The 23,650-nt window shown below is 40.1% G+C and overlaps 1 protein-coding gene across 25 annotated transcripts in view; it reads left to right on the forward strand.

Moving 5' to 3' along the window:
• LOC147367114 (phospholipid-transporting ATPase FetA-like) overlaps positions 1-23,650 on the forward strand; it is a 101,781-nt gene that overhangs the window by 13,457 nt on the left and 64,674 nt on the right. For all 25 annotated transcript variants that reach the window (XR_015169809.1, XR_015169814.1, XR_015169807.1 and 22 more), the window contains exons 2-3: positions 15,014-15,091; positions 23,370-23,428. Coding sequence is in view for 7 of the 25 variants with exons in the window: in XM_086415684.1 (XP_086271810.1) it covers positions 15,049-15,091; positions 23,370-23,428 (102 nt within the window). In the remaining 18 variants the exon portion in view is untranslated. The remainder of the gene's footprint in view (positions 1-15,013; positions 15,092-23,369; positions 23,429-23,650) is intronic.

The raw sequence follows: 23,650 nt of genomic DNA on the forward strand, positions 1-23,650 counted from the left end.
AATATTAAATAAAATATAATTGAAAAGTTAAATAGCTTCTTCTGCTTTATTGACTATGCCAAACCCTTTGACTGTGTGGATCACAATAAACTGTGGGAAATTCTGAAAGAGATGGGAATACCAGACCACCTGACCTGCCTCTTGAGAAACCTGTATGCAGGTCAGGAAGCAACAGTTAGAACTAGACATGGAACAACAGACTGGTTCCAAGTAGGAAAAGGAGTACGTCAAGGCTGTATATTGTCACTCTACTTATTTAACTTATATGCAGAGTACATCATGAGAAACGCTGGGCTGGAGGAAGCACAAGCTGGAATCAAGATTGCTGGGAGAAATATCAGTAACCTCAGATATGCAGATGACACCACCTTTATGGCAGAAAGTGAAGAAGAACTAAAGAGCCTCTTGATGAAAGTGAAAGAGGAAAGTGAAAATGTTGGTTTAAAGTTCAACATTCAGAAAACTTAAGATCATAGCATCTGGTCCCATCATTTCATGGAAAATAGATGGGGAAACAGTGGAAACAGTGACTGACTTTATTTTGGAGGGCTCCAAAATCACTCCAGATGGTGACTGCAGCCATGAAATTAAAAGGCGCTTGCTCCTTAGAAGAAAAGCTATGACCAACCTAGACAGCATATTAAAAAGCAGAGACATTACTTTGTCCACAAAGGTCCATCTAGTCAAGGGTATGGTTTTTCCAGTAGTCATGTATGGATGTGAGAGTTGGACTATAAAGAAAGCTGAGGGTCAAAGAATTGATGCTTTTGAACTGTGGTGTTGGAGAAGACTCTTGAGAGTCCCTTGGACTGCAAGGAGATCCAACCAATCCATCCTAAAGGAGATCAGTCCTGGGTGTTCATTGGAAGGACTGATGTTGAAGCTGAAACTCCAGTACTTTGGCCACCTGATGCGAAGAGCTGACTCATTTGAAAAGACCCTGATTCTGGGAAAGATTGAGGGCAGGAGGAGAAGGGGACGACAGAGGATGAGGTGGTTGTATGGTGTCACCGACTCAATGGACATGGGTTTGGGTAGAGTCTGGCAATTGGTGATGGATAGGGAGGCCTGGCATGCTGTGGTTCATGGGGTCACAAAGAGTTGGACACAACTCAGCGACTAAACTGAACTGAACTGAAGTAGCTTCTGGGTCTTAAATGAAAATTACTACATAAATGATAGCTCGTAGAATACACACGAAAATCAACCTCTTTGAGATGCAAATTCTAGGCAGTCAGCTAGGCTCACTCACTGTTTTACTGACTACCACACACTGACTTCACAGAGCGCCCAATTCAGATTTGTGCTTCAGTAAAATCAGTCTATAGTATGAGCTTTCAAGGTTGCTTATGAAAGCTGACTTTATACAGCTATTAAATCTGAGAATGCCAGGTTCACAGTACTACATGTATGTTCTAGGCTTGATGATGTATTAAAGCAATGAAAAGTGGGGTTTTTTGCCTTCAAAAAGTATACAAGACTTTCTTTTATACAAAAAACTTAGAAAATTGTGCCTCCTCTAGGAAACCCCAACTGGGAAGATACTAAATAAGTGCTCTCTTTACATATACATTTTTAAATGTATTTGATTTCAAAAAAGTTCCATTGGTTGTGATTGTATTGAAATTGTGGCTTAAACTGGGGGATAGTGTATATTTATGCAATATTGAGTCTCCCTATCAGGAACATGTTATTTCTATGTTAATTCAGGTCTTCTTCTACAGACCTCAGTAAAATTTTGTAGCTTTTTATATTGATCTGTACATTTATTGTCAGGCATATTCCTAGTTTTAAATCTTCTTGCCCTATGAAAGAGTTGGACATGACTGAAGTGACTTAGCATGTGTGCGCACACACACATACACACACACACACGCCCTATGTAAATGGCACTTTTCCCATTTTTTCCCCAGCTGCTTATTATAAGTATCTAGAAAGGCCGTTTAGTTGTAAATTTAGTTTGTAACTAGGCACCTTACTGAAATCTTGTTATTTCTAATAGCAAGAATAATTCTAAGACTGGAAAGGGCAGTAGAAATTATCTTGTCCAACCTTATGTATAGATGAGAAGACTCAGCTGCTGCTGCTGCTGCTAAGTCACTTCAGTCGTGTCTGACTCTGTGTGACCCCATAGACAGCAGCCCACCAGGCTCCCCCGTCCCTGGGATTCTCCAGGCAAGAACACTGGAGTGAGTTGCCATTTCCTTCTCCAATGCATGAAAGTGAAAAGTGAAAGGGAAGACTCAGGGTTGAGTTAAAATGTTAGAGCTCATGAATCTCTAATCATTGCATTTTATAAATACCATATTGTTGTGGAAAAATGAGGTAGTGAGGCTGAGACAACAAATTACTAAGGTCGGGCCTCTCAAATCTATACCCTGCTGTAGTCATCACCAATCCAGGGCTTACAAATTTGGTTCAATTTATGGCTTATCCTAAGAGTAATCAGGTCCTAGGGAATCAATTCACTCTTTTCTTCCTGGAAAGAATAATTTATCAACAAAATACCTAATTTAGAAGTTTTACCATGGGAAATCTTGTAATGTTCAGGTCATTGCTTTCTAGTGGCCAGCTCTACCCAGGAAACCAAATTCAAGGTCCCAGAATTACAACAAAGAGAACTGGATGTTTCTATGTGGTATTTACATTAAGATATGGTATTCTGATAGTCTGATAAACTGTTCTGTTCTAGTGATACTTCTTTCCAAATAATTCTGATTGGCATTATTATCAGAGAAACTTCTCCCCAGGCAGTGGTTGAAATAGTGGTTGAATAATTTTTATTCTAAAAACAGTCACTCCTTCACTTTCTCATGACCAATATGTTGGTGTTAATGAGTAGTTTCTCTTAGATTAGTTCTATTTTAATTTCATGCCTCCCTTTTTAGAGAGGGACCTAAGCCCCATGCTGAGATTTATTTAGGCTGTACTTTAATCTTATCAGCACATTTGTAAATCATCTCTTAAGAAGATTACTTCAGAAAATATTTCCATAGATGGTTAAACATTCACGAATATTGAGTTCTTGTTAACTTTCAAGGGCGTGGGTGAGCATGTTTAAAATCTGGTTCCCAAATTTTTACCATATTTGTCCTTTTGGATCCTGTAGCTTCCTTATCAAGCACTCCACAGTTTCCTGAGATCAGCCATACAACTGACCACTCAGCATAACCCAGAAGAAGTCCATCAGAAGTTACTGAAATTAAGGGAGTGTAGGGATTCTCCATTAATTGGAGTTGCTGAGGAAGCCTGTAAAATAAATAATTGTGCCCACCTGCTCAGTCTGTTGTCAGGACTGCAATGAGCAGAACTATTACTCTTGCTTTACATAGCATTTGTCTGAGTAGGCCCAACCAGTTGAGCTAGCACATGATTTGAATTTGTTGGATTGGAATTGAAATATGTAGAGTTAGGTTATTGGAAATCTCTGGGAGCTAACATAGAGAATTGAAATCTCTAAAAGGATTTGAGGTTGAATAAGATTGGAGTTGAGTGCATTTAAGAATTAGGGCAAGCAGCAAAGCTAAGGTGTCCTAGATCTGTGCGGAAAACAGATAAGGTGCTCATAGTTCATTTTATTGACTGCTGCTTTTGTAGTAGGTGGATAAGCCAGATTTCAGGGCTCACAGGTGACCACATTGCCACATGATGGAAGGTGATGGTGGGTGAAGGGTAATATATAAAGTAGCACCCTCAAGGTGTACATGCTTGTTCATCTCAGTGCTCACGAGCTAGGATAAGATAGAATTCAGGCAGGCCCTATTGTTGGCGCTTGCTTGCCTCCAGGGCTTATAAAGGTCAGGAGAAATCTAATGAATAAAGGAATTTATAAATAGAGTTGTCTGAAAATGCAGAGGCTATCTTAAAAGATAGTGATTTCTTCATCACTGGAAGTATTTAAGCAAGGTGGCCAGGATTGCTGGGGAATGATTGCTCTGAGTGGGAGAATGAACCATTTATCTCCCAGTGCTTTTCCAATTGTGGAATTCTGTAATTTTCAGAACCAAAGTGACCCTGAGAGGCCACGCAAGATCCAGGATGGCTCCCAGCTCAGACATGCCTGGTGGGAGTGGAAGGCAATGTTATTCTTCTCATTTGGGTTTAGTTTGATTGAGTCTGATCCCTCTGTGACTCACTCTCCTTAGACCCAATAAAACCCCATTTGATACGAGAAAACCACTTGACAACTTCAGTTGTCAACTCCCAGTTTAGTCTCAAAGCCAGTGCTTCCTGGGGATATGTGGGCACCAGGAGCCTCATATGGGAGTTACTTGAACTCCCACAGCTTGTTGACCTGGTAGCATTAGAAATGTTCTGCCTTCGGTTATGAAGTAATGGAGCATAGACCACCAACAGAGAAGTGGCACGTGGGGCCAGAAAATCCCTTAGAGTTTAGGATTTGAGGTTATGTAAGTCACAGATTGTCCCCACTTTCTGGCCGCCACATGTGTATCTAATGAAGTAGTTCAGCTAAGGAGACTATCTCTTTGGGTTGGTTTTAACTGAGAGATGTACAGATCCCAGGTAAATCATCAGATAAAGTGTATTCTTGATGGGAGTTGTCTTGATGAAATTATTAGAAGGAGACATCTTATAACATGTATTATTCAGAAAGGTTTCCTTGGTCTGATTTTCTTAATGAACTCACCAATTGCTTGTCTTTATTCTTTTTTCAAGTTCACAAATTTTTTTTTTACATCTGATCTCCTATTTAGACGCCAGGCCCTGTGCTAGGGCTTTAGAGGATACAGAAATTACGTAGGCATTTTCACACTTGCCAAGAGGGATGAAGTTGAGAAAAATAATTATAGCACAAGAACAACTATTAGTTTTAGGGAAATAACATCAACCAAGTGGTATGGGAGTTAGGATGGGAGAAATATTATTTTTGGATCAGGAAAGCAGAGAAATGTCATTGAGAAGTTCATGGGATTTGAACAGGCCTTTGTAAGTTAACCTTTGAAAGATTTTGACTGATAACAGAGTAGGGCGTTAGCCTTGGAAGGAACAGTGTGAGCAATGGCACAGATGCAGGAAAGCAGGGGCCATACAGAGGGAAAAGTACATAGGCCATTTTGAATAAAGGTAAATAGTGGCAAAGAAAGATGAAAGAACAGTTTGTGTTCAAACTATAGCATCTTGTATGTGTGGCTGAACTTAATTCAGTAACCCATGGGAAGCCACTGAAGGTTTCTGAGCTGGTAAGAAGTCATGACCATTGTCTGCTCTAGGGCAGCAGTGGACAGTTTATAAAATTGGAAGCAAATCACAGGAACTTGAATACAGGAGTAAGTATAAAGAATCTGATATGTTAGAGGGATTAGAAAGGAGATAGTAGCTTCAGGAGACTCTCAGATGGAATTTATAGAATCTGACAGGTGATCAGAGGAGGAACAGATGGTAACTCTTAAATTTTACAAACAAGTTACAGAATAACTTCTGTATTCTGCTAGTTAGCATAGAACAGATATGCTAACTAGCAGAGAAGGTAAGCAATGTCATTTTGGAATATGTTTATCTTGAGATGCAAGTGACCACCTAAGAGGAAATGTCTAACTGTTTAAGTTTGGAACTAGATATAGCTTTAGGAGCCAGGGCTAGAGATGCCATGAGGGGACATGATATCATACATAACTCAGGGAAGAACCCACACAAAAAACAGGGATAAGAACAGTGCCTTGGAAGAAGCTCACCTAAATATGTGCAGTTCAGTTCAGTTCAGTCACTCAGTCGTGTCCGACTCTTTGCAACCCCATGAATCGCAGCACGCCGGCCTCCCTGTCCATCACAAACTCCCGGAGTTCACTCAGACTTGCATCTATCGAGTCAGTGATGCCATCAAGCCATCTCATCCTCTGTCATCCCTTTCTCCTCCTGCCCCCAATCCCCCCCAGCATCAGAGTCTTTTCCAATGAGTCAACTCTTCGCATGAGGTGGCCAAAGTACTGGAGTTTCAGCTTCAGCATCATTTCCTCCAAAGAAATCCCAGGGCTGATCTCCTTCAGAATGGACTGGTTGGATCTCCTTGCAGTCCAAGGGACTCTCAAGAGTCTTGGTCCAACACCACAGTTCAAAAGCCTCAATTCTTCGGTGCTCAGCCTTCTTCACAGTCCAACTCTCACATCCATACAAGACCACAGGAAAAACCATAGCCTTGACTAGATGGACCTTTGTTGGCAAAGTAATGTCTCTGCTTTTCAATATGCTATCTAGGTTGGTCATAACTTTCCTTCCAAGGAGTAAGCATCTTTTAATTTCATGGCTGCAGTCACCATCTGCAGTGATGTTGGAGCCCCAAAAAATAAAGTCTGACACTGTTTCCACTGTTTCCCCATCTATTTCCCATGAAGTGATGGGACCAGATGCCATGATCTTAGTTTTCTGAATGTGAGCTTTAAGCCAACATTTTCACTCTCCACTTTCACTTTCATCAAGAGGCTTTTTAGTTCCTCTTCACTTTCTGCCATAAGGGTGGTGTCATCTGCATATCTGAGGTTATTGATATTTCTCCTGGCAATCTTGATTCCAGCTTGTGTTTCTTCCAGTCCAGCATTTCTCATGATGTACTCTGCATATAAGATAAATAAGTAGGGTAACAATATACCACCTTGTACTCCTTTTCCTATTTGGAACCAGTCTGTTGTTTCACGTGCAGTTCTAACTGTTGCTTCCTGACCTGCATACAGGTTTCTCAAGAGGCAGGACAGGTGGTCTGGTATTCCCATCTCTTGAAGAATTTTTCACAGTTTATTGTGATCCACACAGTCAAAGGCTTTGGCATAGTCAATAAAGCAGAAATAGATGTTTTTCTGGAACTCTCTTGCTTTTTCCATGATCCAATGGATGTTGGCAATTTGATCTCTGGTTCCTCTGCCTTTTCTAAAACCAGCTTGAACATCTGAAAGTTCACGGTTCACATATTGCTGAAGCCTGGCTTGGAGAATTTTGAGCATTACTTTACTAGCATGTGAGATGAGTGCAATTGTGCAGTAGTTTGAGCATTCTTTGGCATTGCCTTTCTTTGAGATTGGAATGAAACCTGACCTTTTCCAGTCCTGTGGCCACTGCTGAGTTTTCCAAATTTGCTGGCAGATTGAGTGCAGCACGTTCACAGCATCATCTTTCAGAATTTGAAATAGCTTGACTGGAATTCCATCACCTCCACTAGCTTTGTTCTTAGTGACCTTTCTAAGGCCCACTTGACTTCACATTCCAGGATGTCTGGCTCTAGGTCAGTTATCACACCATCGTGATTATCTGGGTCATGAAGATCTTTTTTGTACAGTTCTTCTGTGTATTCTTGCCATCTCTTCTTAATATCTTCTGCTTCTGTTAGGTCCGTACCATTTCTGTCCTTTATTGAGCCCATCTTTGCATGAAATGTTCCCTTGGTATCTCTCATTTTCTTGAAGAGACCCCTAGTCTTTCCCATTCTGTTGTTTTCCTCTGTTTCTTTGCATTGATCGCTGAGGAAGGCTTTCTTATCTCTTCTTGCTATTCTTTGGAACTCTGCATTCAGATGCTTATATCTTTCCTTTTCTCCTTTGCTTTTCACTTCTCTTCTTTTCACAGCTATTTGTAAGGCCTCCCCAGACAGCTATTTTGCTTTTTTGCATTTCTTTTCCATGGGAATGGTCTTGATCCCTGTCTCCTGTACAATGTCATGAACCTCATTCCATAGTTCATCAGGCACTCTATCTATTAGATCTAGGCCCTTAAATCTATTTCTCACTTCCACTGTATAATCATAAGGGATTTTATTTAGGTCATACCTGAATGGTCTAGTGGTTTTCCCTACTTTCTTCAATTTAAGTCTGAATTTGGCAATAAGGAGTTCATGGTCTGAGCCACAGTCAGCTCCCGGTCTTGACTGTATAGAGCTTCTCCATCTTTGGTTGCAAAGAATATAATCAATCTGATTTTGGTGTTGACCATCTGGTGATGTCCATGTGTAGAGTTTTCTCTTGTGTTGTTGGAAGAGGGTGTTTGCTATGACCAGTGCATTTTCTTGGCAAAACTCTGTTAGTCTTTGCCCTGCTTCAAGGCACTGTAAAAAAAATACTTGATATACTTTTATCTTATATAGGGGGCTTCCCAGCTGGCTCTAGTGGTAAAGAATCTACCTGCCAGTGCAGGAGATGTAAGAGACCTGGGTTTGAGCCATGGGTCAGGAAGATCCCTCAGAGGAAGAAATGGCAACCCACTCCAGTATTCTTGCCTGGAAAATTCCATGGACAGAGGAACCTGTCAGGCTCCTCTGTGTTGCAAAGAGTCCTTGCAACCAAAGTGAAGTGATTATGCTCATGTGAGAGATAAGGAGTAGTTCAGAGTGATTATTTCACTAGACCAAGGTCATACATTTGATAGTGCTGCCTCCAGGGTTTAGCGTTAGGTCAGCCTAATTCCACTACATCACACTGTTGTTCAGTCCCTAGTTCAGTTCAGTCCCTCAGTCATGTCCGACTCTTTGCGACCCCATGAACCGCAGCACGCCAGGCCTCCCTGTCCATCACCAACTACCGGAGTCTACCCAAACCCATGTCCATTGAGTTGGTGATGCCATCCAACCATCTCATCCTCTGTCGTCCCCTTCTCCTCTTGCCCTCAGTCTTTCCCAGCATCAGGGTCTTTTCAAATGAGTCAGCTCTTCACATCAAGTGGCCGAAGTATTGGAGTTTCAGCTTTCAGTCGCTAAGTCATGTACGACTCTTTATGACCCCATGGGCTGCAGCATGCCAGGCCTCCCTATCCCCCACTTTCTCCCAGAATTTGTCCAGTCTGTCATCTTCATCTCCTGCCTTCAACCTTTCCCAGCATCAGGGTCTTTTCCAGTGAGTTGGCTCTTTGCATCGGGTGACCACAGTATTGGAGCGTCAGCTTCAGCATCAGTCCTTCCAGTGAGTATTCAGGGTTGATTTCCTTGCTGTCCAAGAGACTCAAGAGTCTTCTCCAGCATCACAGTTCGAAAGCATCAATTCTTCAGTGCTATGCCTTCTTTATGGTCCAGCTCTCACATCTGTACATGACTACCACATCACACTGCAGAGCTGTCAAAGAGGCGTGGAGGAAAACCATAATTAATTGCCATGAAAACAAGGGAAGAGAAGACTAAATGTCTTAATGAACTGTGGTGTCACCGTGGGAATAGAAAAGATGGGGGTGAGGAGGTGAAATATTTTCCGAGGTTCCCAGTAGTTCCAACTTTTTTTGGTAATTTGTGTTAAGACCACATAGTTGCCAGTGTTAGGTACACTGAGAGAGGCTGTTAAGGACTAGCTAGAGGTTAAGTTCCATCTACAAACATACATTTTTCACTTGCTCAAGTAAGCACTTACCCCAGAAGCACCAGCTGATCTTCCAACATTTTTTTTAGCAGGAGAAACTATTTTTTCCATTTAAAATATAGAAAAATCCCAGATAAAGTCAGAGTTATTCAAGTTGAAGGAGAGGAAGTCCCTTTTCCTCCTCTCTCCTCCTCTCTCCCCTCTCCCCTTAATCCAGTTCAGAATAGGGTTCTGAAACCTCCTTGCTCTACATAATAGCTTTTGGGAAAAAAACCTGCTTTACATTAAATTTTGGCGGGGCAGGGAGTGATAAAGGGAAATGACAGGTATTGCCTTTTATTATAGATGAGAAAAGCTAGAAAACTGAGGGGAAGTGTCATTTGTGCTGTGCTGTGCTTAGTTGCTTCAGTCGTGACCGACTCTGCGACGCCATGGACCGTAGCCTGCCAGGCTCCTCTGGCCATGGGATTCTCCAGGCAAGAGTACTGGAGTGGGTTGCCATTTCCTCCTTCAGGGGATCTTCCCAACCCAGGGATTGAACCCGAGTCTCTATGCCTCCTGCACTGGCAGGTGGGTTCTTTACTACTAGCACCACCTGGGAAGCCCAAGTACAGATAATTTAGGAATCCAGCTTAGAATAGTGTAGGGGTGTCCAGGCTCCCTAGCAGTCAGCACTCTTTCATTATCTCACTCTTGCTCCCAAAAAACAAATAAAATTTGTTTAAAAAAGAACATAGCACTTAGTTTCTAAGATTCCATTGAACAGATACTTGTTAACTACATGTATGTGTAAAATAGTCAAGACCAGCTTAGTAAAACACTGACTCACTTTTATAAACTGAAAGAAAGGGAAAATAAATTATCCCAAAGCGTCAGTGTTACACTACCTAATAAGGAACTTTCTCTGCAAGACAGCAAAATTACAAGTGCCAGGAGATTATGTGGACTCCAACATTTGTTCAGACCCAAATTAAAACTCTAGGCAGAAAAGAGGGGGTTCTGTAGTACACAGTTGCTTTACAAAGCCTGTCTTATAGGCTGAGCAGATAACTCCTGGGGAAGACCATGAGTTTGAAAATAAAAGCAGTGGCTAAGAAACTGTTCTGTTTTGCAGGATTTTTTCTGTTCCATTGTGTTTGAAGTTTTGTTTTATATTCATCCTATATTCTTTTTGCTTTAAACCACTTGAAACCAAATCCAAGTTAATTGGAAGGTTATGAGGGATCCATGAACCACCTTTGGAAGAAGCAGGTTGCAGACGAGGGTTTTGAAGCTCTCTTCATTTTCCGTATTTAAAGGAAACAGTTTTAAAACACACACACAAACACGTACACAGAATTTGACAAGTTCCCAGAAGCCAGGAATCAGACATAGGAAAATGAAGGAGATCTAGCCATCTAAGTAAGTGGTCTCATAGACTAGTAGGTATTTCAACCTCTTCCTTTCCCAACCACAGGTTTAAAGTTACTAAGTTTAGAAGACCTTTGTTTTACTAGACTGTTTTCCTGTCAGAAAGAATTTATGGTTGAAATAAGGGAGGGGTAAGGCAAGGACTGCCACTAAGAAGAGAGGTGTAGTGTGGAGTTCTGGCAGTTTTCAGGCTGTGCCTTTTAAAGCCTTTCAGGGTAAGACTTGCTTTTTATTTTTTTTTTAGTATAGGTGAAGTTGCTCAGTCGTGTCCAGCTCTTTGCAACCCCATGGACTATAGCTTACCAGGCTTCTCCATCCATGGGATTTTCCAGGGAAGAATACCAGAGTGGGTTGCCATTTCTTTCTCCAGGGGATCTTCCCAACCCAGGGATCAAACCCGGGTATCCCGCATTGCAGGCAGACGCTTTACCCTTTGAGCCACCAGGGCAGCCCTTAATATAGGTGTTTCTGTTGAATTTTTTAAAAAGAGAAGAAAGAATTAAGCAGAAAACTTCTATTACCTTTGCTGAGATTCATGGGGGTGGGGATTGACACAGAGGAACACTGATTTCTGGGGTAACTCTGGGGATTTGTGCATCGGCTATAATAGCTAACACAGAGACACCTTAATGGAGTAGACTGGAAGCATCCATAGTTTTACACAACTGTTTTGGGGAAAAACGTAGCTCTTCTTTTAGTCCAGGGATGATGGGTACATCTCTTCTATGTGAGAGTCCTTCCCTCAGATTCTCATAAGCATTCAAGTCAATCAGGGTTTGTTCCTTCGTTGGTAAAGAGCTCTCTTCTCTGGAAGACAGATTTGCTATTTGAAAGTCAGCAGTGACTGTGTGCATGCCGTCTGTGATATTCTAGTACTGAGTCATTGGCTATGTTTGTATCACAAATATGCCCTTGCTAGACTATACTGTGTTTTAGTTTATGTAGTTTTCAGACTATGCTAATTATAAAGACTTTCTCTAATACTTCGCAGTTTGTAAATTCACTAGTTTTTATATATAAGTGTGGGGAGGGTGCAGGATGCTGGCAGTACAGAATCACAGCTGTGGCTTGGGGGAACTTGAAGTTGGTTTGCAGTGTGATGCCAGTTGGAACTCTATAGATTGGTAGATCAGTACTCCACCCTCCACCCCATTTCTATGTTAGGCAGTTCATTTCAAAGTCTAGGCAGCTTGGAGGTTATCAGTTCAAGGTGGGACCTTTCACTTCTACCATTAGATTCTCATGTCTAAATAAAAGAGCTTTTGTTTCTATAACTGTCTTATAAAGGCTGGCATTATTATTTCTTGACTTTTCCTTAATGACTTATGTATGACTCTGTTTTTCAATCTTCTTTTTAAAATGTTTTGATTTCCCCCTCCCAAATTTTTAGTAATTGTAAAGGGAAAAATAGTAAGTTTACAGTGCGAAGTTCTGGCAGACACCGGCTTAGCTAAGCATTCCAGGTTCACATCACTAGGAGTGCATGTGACAGAATGTACCCCCTGATATGACACAATGAGAAGGGCACAAATGCAAGTTGGGGCACGTTCTATAAGAGAGCTGGCCAGTACCCTTCAACACTGTCAAGATTATGAAAAACAAGGAAAGAATGAGGAACACTCACAGGTTGAACAAGGCATACAAGTAAATGTAACATGGGATCCTGGGTTAGGTCCTGGAACAACAACATGACAACTTTAGTGGGAAGAATTGGAAATAAATATTTTCTATACTTTGGTTAATAGTATTATACCAAGGTTAATTTCTTAGTTTGTTCATTGTTTTAAGGTTATATATTAACATAAGAAGGTGGGTGAAGAGTGTATGGAAATCCTCTATATACTATTTTTGCAGCTCTTTTGTAAGTTTAAAATTATCTCAAAATAAAAATTTTAATGTAATAATCTGAATTGGGCCTACTCTTTTAATAAGTGTTATTTAAAAAATGACTTTCCTGAGTAAGAGGGGAAGAGTATTTCCTATCTGATATGTTCACTTTCCTGGAGAGGGAAATGGCAGCCCACTGCAGTGTTCTTGCCTGGAGAATCCCATGGACAGAGGAGCCTGGCAGCTGCAGTCCATGGGGTCACAGGAGTCAGACACAACTTAGTGACTCAGCCACCACCACCACCATATTCACTTTAATTTTTTAGTTCTTTTGTTATTATCATATATTGAATAGATATAAAGTTTATAACAAATTGTAAGTTGTAAAGAATAACACCATGAGCACGAGTGTAGCTTGAAGTTCTCAGTATGCTTTTTCCGTCCCACTTCCCCTCCCTTTCCCTACCTCTGTCCTGAATTTTGTATTTTTCATTCCCTTGTTTTTCTTTATAGATTTATCTTGAATGTATTTATCCCTGATGATATAGTTTTGCATGATCTTTATGTAAGTGGAATAATACTTCATGTATTCTTTTGCAGTTTGTTCTTTCCCTAAATATTATATTCCTGAAATTTAACAATGTTAATATGTATAACTTAGCTCACTCGTTTTCACTACTATGTAGCTTTCCATTTTATGAACATACCGCAAGTTACTTCTCTCTTCTACCGTTATAGCCATTTGGTTGGTTTCCAGCTTTGCCACTGAGAGCAGTGCTAGCGGCACACATCCTTATGTGTGATGTATTGTGACAGCTTCCCTTGGGTGTATTCATAAGATGGACTAGCTGGGTTATAGGGTAAATGCTCCATCAGCTTTATTGGATAAGGCCAAATTGTTTTCCAAAGTAGTTGTCCAATTTTTAATATCAGCAACAGTGTGTAAGTGTTCCAGTAGTTTCACTTTCTCTCAGACACAGTATTATTAGACTTAATTTTTTTTTCACCAACCTGGTAGGCATGTATATTAAAATGTTAAAATATTGACATTTCTTGATTGACTACTTTTTTACTGTGGGAGACGTTGTCATGTATTATTTAATCCTCTCACAGCTCTTCTTGTTAGCTCTCTAATGGAAACTAATGTTGTATTTAGTTTGCCATGCATAATTACCCCTAAACCTCTCTCTGGCAAATTTATTCCTTATCAAGTTTTTCCTCCATCTTGTATCTACTTAATTTATTTTCTTTTTTAATAGTCTCATTGTAGGAGAAATTTGAGACATGAAGTAGTTAATAACTTGTCTCAAGTCACATTGTTATTTTTTATTTTTCAATAAAATGTTCTTTTTTACTAATGCAGTAAAGACCTCAAACATGTTGTTGATTAGTAGCAGATTTTGATATGAAACCCAGTTCTCTGGCTCCTAATCCTTTTTTTTTTTTTTTGCTCCATCTCTTTCCTTTTTCCTCCCACATTGCATTTCTTCTTCCCTTCCCTCACATTTTTCCACTCCTCCTCTGAGTTTAACAGCTTAAATGTACTTTCCAGTTGGCTGCTATGTAATGTGATGTGCATGCAGAGAGCGTCAGCGGATTGGGTGAATGCCTGGTTCTAGCTAAATACTCATTAGTCAGGTCCCTGGCTGGCTGTTATGTGTCCTAACCATTTCACATTCCAAGCTGTACTGCTTGTGTGCATTTAGCCAAGCTACCCTCTCAAAGCTGCTGATGGCCCTGTGGGATTTGAACCTACTGTGGGGGTTTCTGAGATGTCTCAGGGTGCCTCAAGAGTGGGGATGCTAGAATAGCTAATGTTGGTTAGGAGCACACAGATTCTGCTGGCAGAAGAAACAGACCTCAGGTTGGGGTACAAAACTTGCAGCACATGTGAATTTTTTTGGCATACACAATATTTCATTTTACTTTTTAAAAATGTTGGATACTTTTATAGAAAGCATGCACTGATCAATTTGTCACAATAACCAGCACTTCATTTCTCGTTTTACATCCAACTATTATTAACTCACTGGCGCCTAAAGTTAGTCCTAAATTTTGGAGTTATCTTTTCCACTAGACATAAAATATTTTTATCTGTATTAGATGAAAATCCATAAGTTAACTGCTGCCCGCTGGAGTTATAGAACACTCCAGTCAATAAAAAGCTTATCAAAGGTGCAGGCCCAGAACTTCACTGAAAGATCACCCAATAATTTCTTTTTCCTGTTTCCAAGTTTCAGCTAATTTTTCTGACAGATTATAGTTATCAGCTTAGATTTGGTTGCTAGAAAGTGGAATTTATTTCCCAAGTTTTAAAACTATAACTTTATGATAAGGATGTTTGAAATGAATTCTAAAATTTAGCATATGTATTTTTAGAGGTAGATTTATTTTGGATTTTAGAGGTCAAGTTCCAAGTTTCTTAAGTATATGTTTAAGTCAAATGGTATCAGCAATGAGAACTCATTCTAAATGTTTTTATTTCCTTACAGAAGTTCCGGGGAATAATAACTGAAACTGCCCTGAGATGTCTGTATCTGAAAAGGAAAGTGAGGACAAACAAAATAGAGGTAGGGGAAACTCTTAAGTCTGTACATCATTATTGCCTCTAAAAAGTGCATACATGCTTGCACGTGTGTGTGCACTCTCATACAGGACGAATAAATAGACTGCCAACCTACCAAACTACCAGTTGAGCTAACTGACCAGGAAAGGAAATATACTTTGCAGAAGTAAATCCTTTGTACTTAAAATGAGAGGCTCCATCATTTTGCCGTCTGAAAATTTTAAGTAGTTACAATTGCTCATCTTTTGTACTTTTATTGGAAGTTGAACAGGAAAACGTGTGTTCCTTTTCCTCTCCCCATTGTTCACAACTGCCTCTTGCTAAAAGAGAAGCGGTCAATGTGGAAAATCAGTTGCTGAAGCAGATAAGGTCAGCTTTTGTAGACTTTTTACAGACAGGGCTAGCGAATCTGGCTATGGTGTGAGAGAGGATTTCTGTACCACTTCATGCTTTCCTGTGGTGAATATAAGTACTAAAAGGAGCTGGGGTTATCACAGCCAAGGCATCTTTAAGGATAAACCAGCCTGAGATGAAAAAAAAAAAACATCTTTTTCTGACATAAAATTTTGAGAAAGCAAACCAGCCTGTAGCTCTATGTTTAGGCTTCCTATTGAAGAATGGAGAAGGTACAGAGAATGAATCTAGGTCACTGATTTAAGGCCACACTACACCTTCTTTCGGAGAAGGCAATGGCACCCCACTCCAGTACTCTTGCCTGGAGAATCCCATGGATGGAGGAGCCTGGTAGGCTGCAGTCCATGGAGTCGCTAGGAGTCGGACATGACTGAGCGACTTCACTTTCACTTTTCACTTTCATGCATTGGAGAAGGCAATGGCAACCCACTCCAGTGTTCTTGCCTGGAGAATCCCAGGGACAGGGGAGCCTGGTGGGCTGCCATCTATGGGGTCGCACAGAGTCAGACACAACTGAAGTGACTTAGCAGCTTAGCAGCACACCTTCTTTTCTTTCTGTTATTACGCAGTTGTCTGATTCCTGGAAGTAGCCCATGACAAGGACAGAGTCCCTAGTTCAAGGAAGAGGAAGTCAGGCAACTCCCAACAGAGGGAAGAAGCAGCAAGACTGCTTGTACTCTCAGAACTGCTGAAAGAGAGAGGGCTAAGGAAAACAGGCTAACTGACCAATTTCTCCTGCGTCTTCTTATGAACAGAAAACATGGAGGATAGTGTAAATCAATGAAATCAGAACATACCCTCACACCAGTACACAACAATAAACTTGAAATGGCTTGAAGACTTAAAAATATAACACCATAAAACTCCCAGAAGAGAACATATTAAAAACATTCTGATATAAACCGTAACAATGTTACAACAATGCCTTTGGTCAGTCTCCCAAGACAATAGAAATTAAAGCAAAAATAAATTGTACCTTATCAAACCTACAAGCTTTTGTGCAGCAAAGGAAACCATAGGCAAAATGAAAAGACAACCTATGGATTGGGAGAAAATATTTGCAAACGATGTGACCAACAAGGACTTAATTTCTAAACAGCTCATACAATTTAATAACAGCAACAGAAAAGCCAAACAACCCAATAAAAAAATGAACAGAATACCTAGACATTTCTCCAAAAAAGAAGTGCAAATAGCCAGTAGGCACATGAAAAAATGTGCTAAACATTGCTAATTATTAAAATGCAAATCAAGTTACAATGAAATACCCGCCTGACACTTGTCAGAATGGCCATCACCAGAACATGCACCCCTTATGTTTTCAGCAGCACTGTTTGCGATAGCCAAGACGTGGAAACAACCTAAGTGTTCACAGGCAGATGAATGGATCCCAGCTGCTACACACACACACACACACACACACACACACACACACCCCACAAATGGAATATTATTCAGCCATAAAAAGAGCTAAATGTTTGTCCCCTTGAATTCCATAGCCATGACTACTTCAACTAGATCATCTCCTAGACTCTCCTTGTCTAAGCTAATTTGCAATCTTCTATAGTTCTAACTTCTCATCTGTAATTCACATTTTCTCACTCTTGCTTCAGCCAAACACAAATAAACTTTGAATTAACATGCAATGGGGAAAACACTTGGTCATCCCAGTCTTTTCTCAACAGTATTCACAAGCCCTAGGGAATCTTGAATTAATCATTTATTGTCTCATCTAAAACTTTTTTTTTCTGTCTTTAGTATCTCAAACATGACTGGCTACTCTCTTTCCTTAAGTTTGTCTTCTTTTTCTCTCAGACTTTTAGTTTCTTCTAGATGATTGTGCTAACTGAAGTTTTAACCACTTTTCTCATTGTTCCAGCTTTTCCTTTTTTCAGAGGCATCTTAAGAAATTCAACTTTCTAGGCCTCAATTTTTTCTTTCCTTCATGGTGAAAATCCTACTCTTCTTTTTCATAGCAGGTCTGGGATCAAAGAGCCAGAACTAGGTTTTGGTTAATCCCATTACCCACTTTGAAGTCTCAGTCTGTCTCCACCAACTCAGGCTCTGAACTTTGGGATCTGCCTGCTTTATTTTACTCCTAAACTTAAAGAGGGAGGTATGTATTCAGTTGTTGTGCAGACCCTCAACTCCATGTATCCCTTGGGGCTGCTACGCTTAGATGGGATAGCTTGCTACACCTAGATAAGTTGCTGGGAAAACCTGTTAGACCTTTATTAAGTTAAAAACATAGTTAGTATGGGGGCAGGGGAACACATGTATACCTGTGGCCAATTCATGTTGATGCATGGCAAAAACCATCACAATACCGTAAAAGTAGTTATCCTCCAATTTAAATTAATTATAAAAACATAGTTATATCTAGGATTAAATTTAATAAGAATGTGAAGTTCAATAAGAAAATGTTAGAAACTTATCAAGCAGCATAAAATAATATTTTTGAAAAAATTTAGAGGCTGTGCTGGTGTGTCGGGTTTGGTTGGAAAGGCAAACACCAGGGGAGAGACTGATTTTATTAACCAATGCCTGAGCAAATTGAGAATGAACATAGTAGAAAAGCAACCTGCTCATGTACTGGATCACCTTAATACCATAGAAACACCAGTTCTACCCTGGTACTCTGCTTTAATCAGGCAGCCATCTGGGTCCCTGAGAAAGTTCCTGTACAAAGAGCATAGGCCATGCAGCACCTCTAAATCCTAGATGCATCTAAGTTATCTGAGCCATACATGTTCCATTGCTTTGCACAACCTAAATTATAATGGTTAACAGAAGCTCTCATATCATCAGGTTGTAAATAAGCCACTAACTAGTCAAAATAAAGTACAACCAAACTTTCTGTCAGTCCCATCTCAAATTCCCCCACCTTTATTCAGCTAATCCTAGTAATTGCGAGAATGAAACAAGAAAGAAACATACTAGTCCAGAAGAACAAATTATAAGCTGCATAGCTGGGTGGTAAACTAGTCCAGCGAAGACTTATAGCCACTTGTTTATGTTGTTCAGATCAGTTCTGTCGCTCAGTTGTGTCTAACTCTTTGCAGCCCCATGGCCTGCAGCACGCCAGGCTTCCCTGTCCATTACCAGTTCCTGGAGCTTACTCAAACTCATGTCTATTGAGTCAGTGATGCCATCCAACCATCTCATCCTCTGTTGTCCCTTTCTCCTCCCTCCTTCAATCTTTCCCAGCATCAGGGTCTTTTCAAATGAGTCAGTTCTTTGCATCAAGTGGCCAAAGTATTGGAGCTTCAGCTTCAGCGTTAGTCCTTCGAATGAACATTCAGGACTGATTTTCTTTAGGATGCACTGGTTGGATCTCCTTGCAGTCCAAGGGACTCTCAAGAGTCTTCTCCAACACCACAGTTCAAAAGCATCAATTCTTCGGCCCTCAGCTTTCTTTCTAGTCCAACTCTCACATCCATATGTGACCACTGGAAAAACCATAGCTTTGACTAGATGGGCCTTTGTAGACAAAGTAATGTCTCTGCTTTTTAGTATGCTGCCTAGGTTGGTCATAACTTTTCTTCCAAGGAGCAAGCGTCTTTTGATTTCATGACTGAAGTCACCATCTGCAGTGATTTTGGAGCTCCTCAAAATAAAGTCTGTCACTGTTTCCATTGTTTCCCCATCTATTTGCCATGAAGTGATGTGACTGGATGCCATGATCTTAGTTTTCTGAATGTTGAGCTTTAAACCAACTTTTTCACTCTCATCTTTCACTTTCATCAGAAGGCTCTTTAGTTCTTCACTTTCTGCCATAAGGGTGGTATCATCTGCATATCTGAGGTTATTGATATTTCTCCCAGCATCTTGAGTCCAGCTTGTGCTTCCTCCAGCCCAGCATTTCTCATGATGTACTCTGCATATAAGTTAATAAGCAGGGTGACAGTATACAGCCTTGACGTACTCCTTTTCCTATTTGGAACCAGTGTGTTGTTCCATGTCCAGTTCTAACTGTTGCTTCTTGACCTGCACACACATTTCTTAGGAGGTAGGTCAGGTGGTCTGGTATTCCCATCTCTTGAAGAATTTTCCTCAGTTTGTTGTGATCCACACAGTTAAAGACTTTGGCATAGTCAATAAAGCAGAAGTAGATATTTTTCTGGAACTCTCTTGCTTTTTCCATGATCCAACAGATGTTGGCAATTTGATCTCTGGTTCCTCTACCTTTTCTAAATCCAACTGGAACATCTGGAAGTTTTCAGTTCACATACTATTAAAGCCTGGCTTAGAGAATTTTGAGCATTACTTTGCTAGTGTGTGAGATGAGTGCAATTGTGCAATAGTTTGAGCATTCTTTGGCATTGCCTTTCTCTGGGATAGGAATGAAAACTGGTCTTTTCCAGTCCTGTGGCCACTGCTGAGTTTTCCAAATTTAATGGCATATTGAGTGCAGCACTTTCACTGCATCATCTTTTAGGATTTGAAATAGCTCAACTAGAATGCCATCACCTCCACCAGCTTTGTTCATAGTGATGCTTCCTAAGGCCCACTTGACTTCGCATTCCAGGATGCCTGGCTCTAGTCCAGTGGTCACACCATTGTGATTATCTGGGTCATGAAGATCTTTTTTGTACAGTTCTTCTGTGTATTCTTGCCACCTCTTCTTAACATCTTCTGCTTCTGTTAGGTCCATACCATTTCTGTCCTTTATTGTGCCCATGTTTGCAGGAAATGTTCCCTTGGTATCTCGAATTTTCTTGAAGAGATCTCTAGTCTTTCCAATTCTATTGTTTTCCTCTATTTGTTTGCATGGATTACTGAGGAAGACTTTCTTATCTCTCCTTGCTATTTTTTAGAACTCTGCATTCAAATGGGTATATCTTTCCTTTTCTCCTTTGCCTTTTGCTTCTCTTCTTTTCACAGCTATTTGTAAGGCTTCCTCAGACAACCATTTTGCCTTTTACATTTCTTTTTCTTGGTGATGGTCCTTATCCCTGCCTCCTGTACAGTGTCACGAACCTCCATCCATAGTTCTTCAGGCACTCTGCCTATCAGATCCAATCCCTTGAATCTGTGTATTGTTAGCAAAGTGATTGTACAGATGTGATCACCATGTACAAAGAAGTGGTTTCCTGGGGGCATACCAGTCTCCCTCCGGGGATATAGTATGCTACTGAATGGGTGACTGACTAATAGTGCAAAAATGTCATCTGTCTCCAAATTCATCTGTGTAGTTTCGAAATATATATATTTAAATCCTTGGGTAAAAGGAACTAAGCATCCCAGTTTCACCTTTCCTGCAATTTGTGCAAATTCTGAACTTCAAGCATTGCCCAATGTGCAGACTTTGGCCCCTTAGATATTTTCTATAAGAAATTTAGTCTTGTTCTGATTTCATGATCTTTAGTAATTTTTGCTGACAACCAGAGGATAAATAAAGGAAATTACATGAAGAACCAAAAAGTCCCTGTCTTATCACTGGCTCTCTCCTCAGCTTTCAGAAGCATATTATCTTAGCCCCCTGAGAAATGCAGTGTGATTTTCCAGACCTGACTGTACTTCCCATGGGAGGGAGCTCTGCATTTTCTAATAACCCACTTTCACTCCATCCCCAGGATCTAGTGAATAAAATTTTCTTTGTCTTCACCTCTAATTAAAACTCCAGTCTTACGCAAATTGGCCAAAATGATTCTGAAGTTTACCTAGAAGAGAAAATAGACAAGAATAGCCAAGAAGAAACATCTCTGGGGGTCCAGTGGCTAAGACTCTGCGCTCCCCATGCACCAGGCTCAGATTCGATCCCTGGTCAGGGAACTAGATCCCACATGCTACAATTAAGAGTTCACATGCCACAATTAAAGATCCTGCGTGCCGCAACTAAGACCCGGCACAGCCAAATTAATTACTTTTTAGAAAAAGAATAGCCAAGAAGATGTTAAAATAGAAGACTCTCTATCCTGTATTACAAGTTACATAATTTAAGAGATGAATGGAGGGAGGGATAAATCAGGAGTATGGGATTAACAAATAAAAACTACTATACATAATATAGATAAGCAGCAAGGATTTACTATATAGCACAGGGAACTATATTCAATATCTCATAATAATGTATAATGGAAAATTATCTGAAAAAATCATATATATATATGTATATAAACAACTGAATCACTTTTCTGTACACCTGAAACTAACACAATATTGTAAACCAACTGTACTTTAATTAAACATTTTTTTCTTAAGATGGATAGACTAGAACTTAATAGAAAACCCATAATTAGGGGCTTCCCAGGTGGTGCTAATGGTAAAGAACCTGTCTGCCAATGCAGGAGGCTTAAGAAAACCCATAATTATATTCAATATGTTAGAATTTGGTACATTATAAAGTGACATTTAAAATAAGAGACAAAATATTTGCAAGTCACTTATAACTGATTTCTATTCAGAACATATTAAGAACTCATAGTTCAGTGATAAAAAGATAATTAACCTGGTTTAAAAATGAGCAAAGGATCTGAATAGACATTTCTCCAAAGAAGATATATAAATGTTCAATAAAATACATGAAAAGATACTCAATATCATCTTTAGTCAATGGACTAATTAATTAGTCCATGGAATTCTCCAGGCCAGAATACTGCTGTGGGCAGTCATTCCCTTCTCCAGGGGATCTTCCCAACCCAGGGATTGAATCCCAGTCTCCCGCATTGCAAGCAGATTCTTTACCAGCTGAGCCACCAGGGAAGCCCAAGGATACTGGAGTGAGTAGCCTATCCCTTCTCCAGGGGGTCTTCCTGACCCATGGGTTGAACCCAGGTCTCCTGCATTGCAGGCGGATTCTTTACCAGCTGAGCTACCAGGGAATCCCTCATTAGTCAATATGGACATGCAAAGCAAAATCACAATGAGACATTACTTCATATCCACTAAGATAGTTAAAATAAAAAAGCACAGTCTTTTACAAGTGTTGGCAAGGATATGAAGAAATTGGAATTCTCATACATTGTCAGAAAGAATGTAAAATCATGCAACTGCTGTGAAGACTTGTTTGGTAGTTTCTCAAAATGTTAAAACCAGAGTTACCATATGACTGAGTAATTCTATTCCTATGTATATACCCAAGAGAAATAAAAACATGTCCATACAAAAACTCGTACATGAATGTTCCTAACACAGGGCTTAACACCTGCCAAGAACTCAGTAAATGCTTGTTGAACCAATGAAGAATTCAAGAGGCTATAGGAATGTTTTATTCAGGACAGAAAGATCTGTTGATAATTTATATTTTTGAGATGTTTTATAACACATTAATGAGCTATCTGTAATAGTTTGTGACATCTGTATGTTTTGATGTGATGATTTTGTCACGTGTTGTTGTTATCATGCTGACTCCACTAAATCACAAGTCCCTTGAAGTAAGGACTCTGCCTTACTTATCTTTTTATCTCCTCACAGCATCCAGCACGCTGGTTTCTGTGCAAAAGATACTGGTAATGATTTATTAATTCAGAGCAAATTTAAGAAAGGCTGGCCTTAGAAAGAACCTCAGATATCTAAAACTATTGCTGTAATTAACTTATGAAGGAGGTTTGGGTTTCTGTGTTTGGCAATAATGTTGATGCAGGCCAGCCTGTTGTCTGTGGAAACATTGTCTAGGGTCACTAGAAGCATTAATGGTAGAGAGCTCCTCAGAAGTTACTTGTCCTCTTGCCTCCAGAAAGCTTGAACACTTGAGGGTTTCCATTTTTTACCATATTGCTTGATTCTTTGAACAAAGAGACAACACCTGTTTGTGGACAGATATTCTTGGTGAGAACGTGTGAGATGCTAGTGAAGTCACTGGCAACCAGCATCCCAGGCTCATCTCAGAGGGGCATCCTGCTCATCATTTCTCTCATCTTTTTCAGAACACAAGAGATATCTGCAAGCCAACAACAGAGAATTTAACAGTCTGTTTGGATACCCAGTGAGTATATGGTCTTTAGCTATTTCAAGAGGGGGATGATATTTTCCTCTAATATTCCCCATTATCTGTGAGGCAGGAAACTCCTTGTAGATGTAAATCCTACAACATAGGTTCTACTTTCTTTCAAGCTCCCGTACAATGAGGGCTGGTGCAGTGAGGGCTCAGAAACCAAATTAATCCAGTGACCTAGGCTCAGGGGAGGATGTGTCTCAAATTTTGGTT

The sequence above is a fragment of the Bos grunniens genome, chromosome 8 (assembly GCF_055505025.1).
Source record: "Bos grunniens cultivar Pamir isolate PY7600 chromosome 8, Bosgru_T2T1.0, whole genome shotgun sequence".
NCBI lineage: Eukaryota > Metazoa > Chordata > Mammalia > Artiodactyla > Bovidae > Bos > Bos grunniens.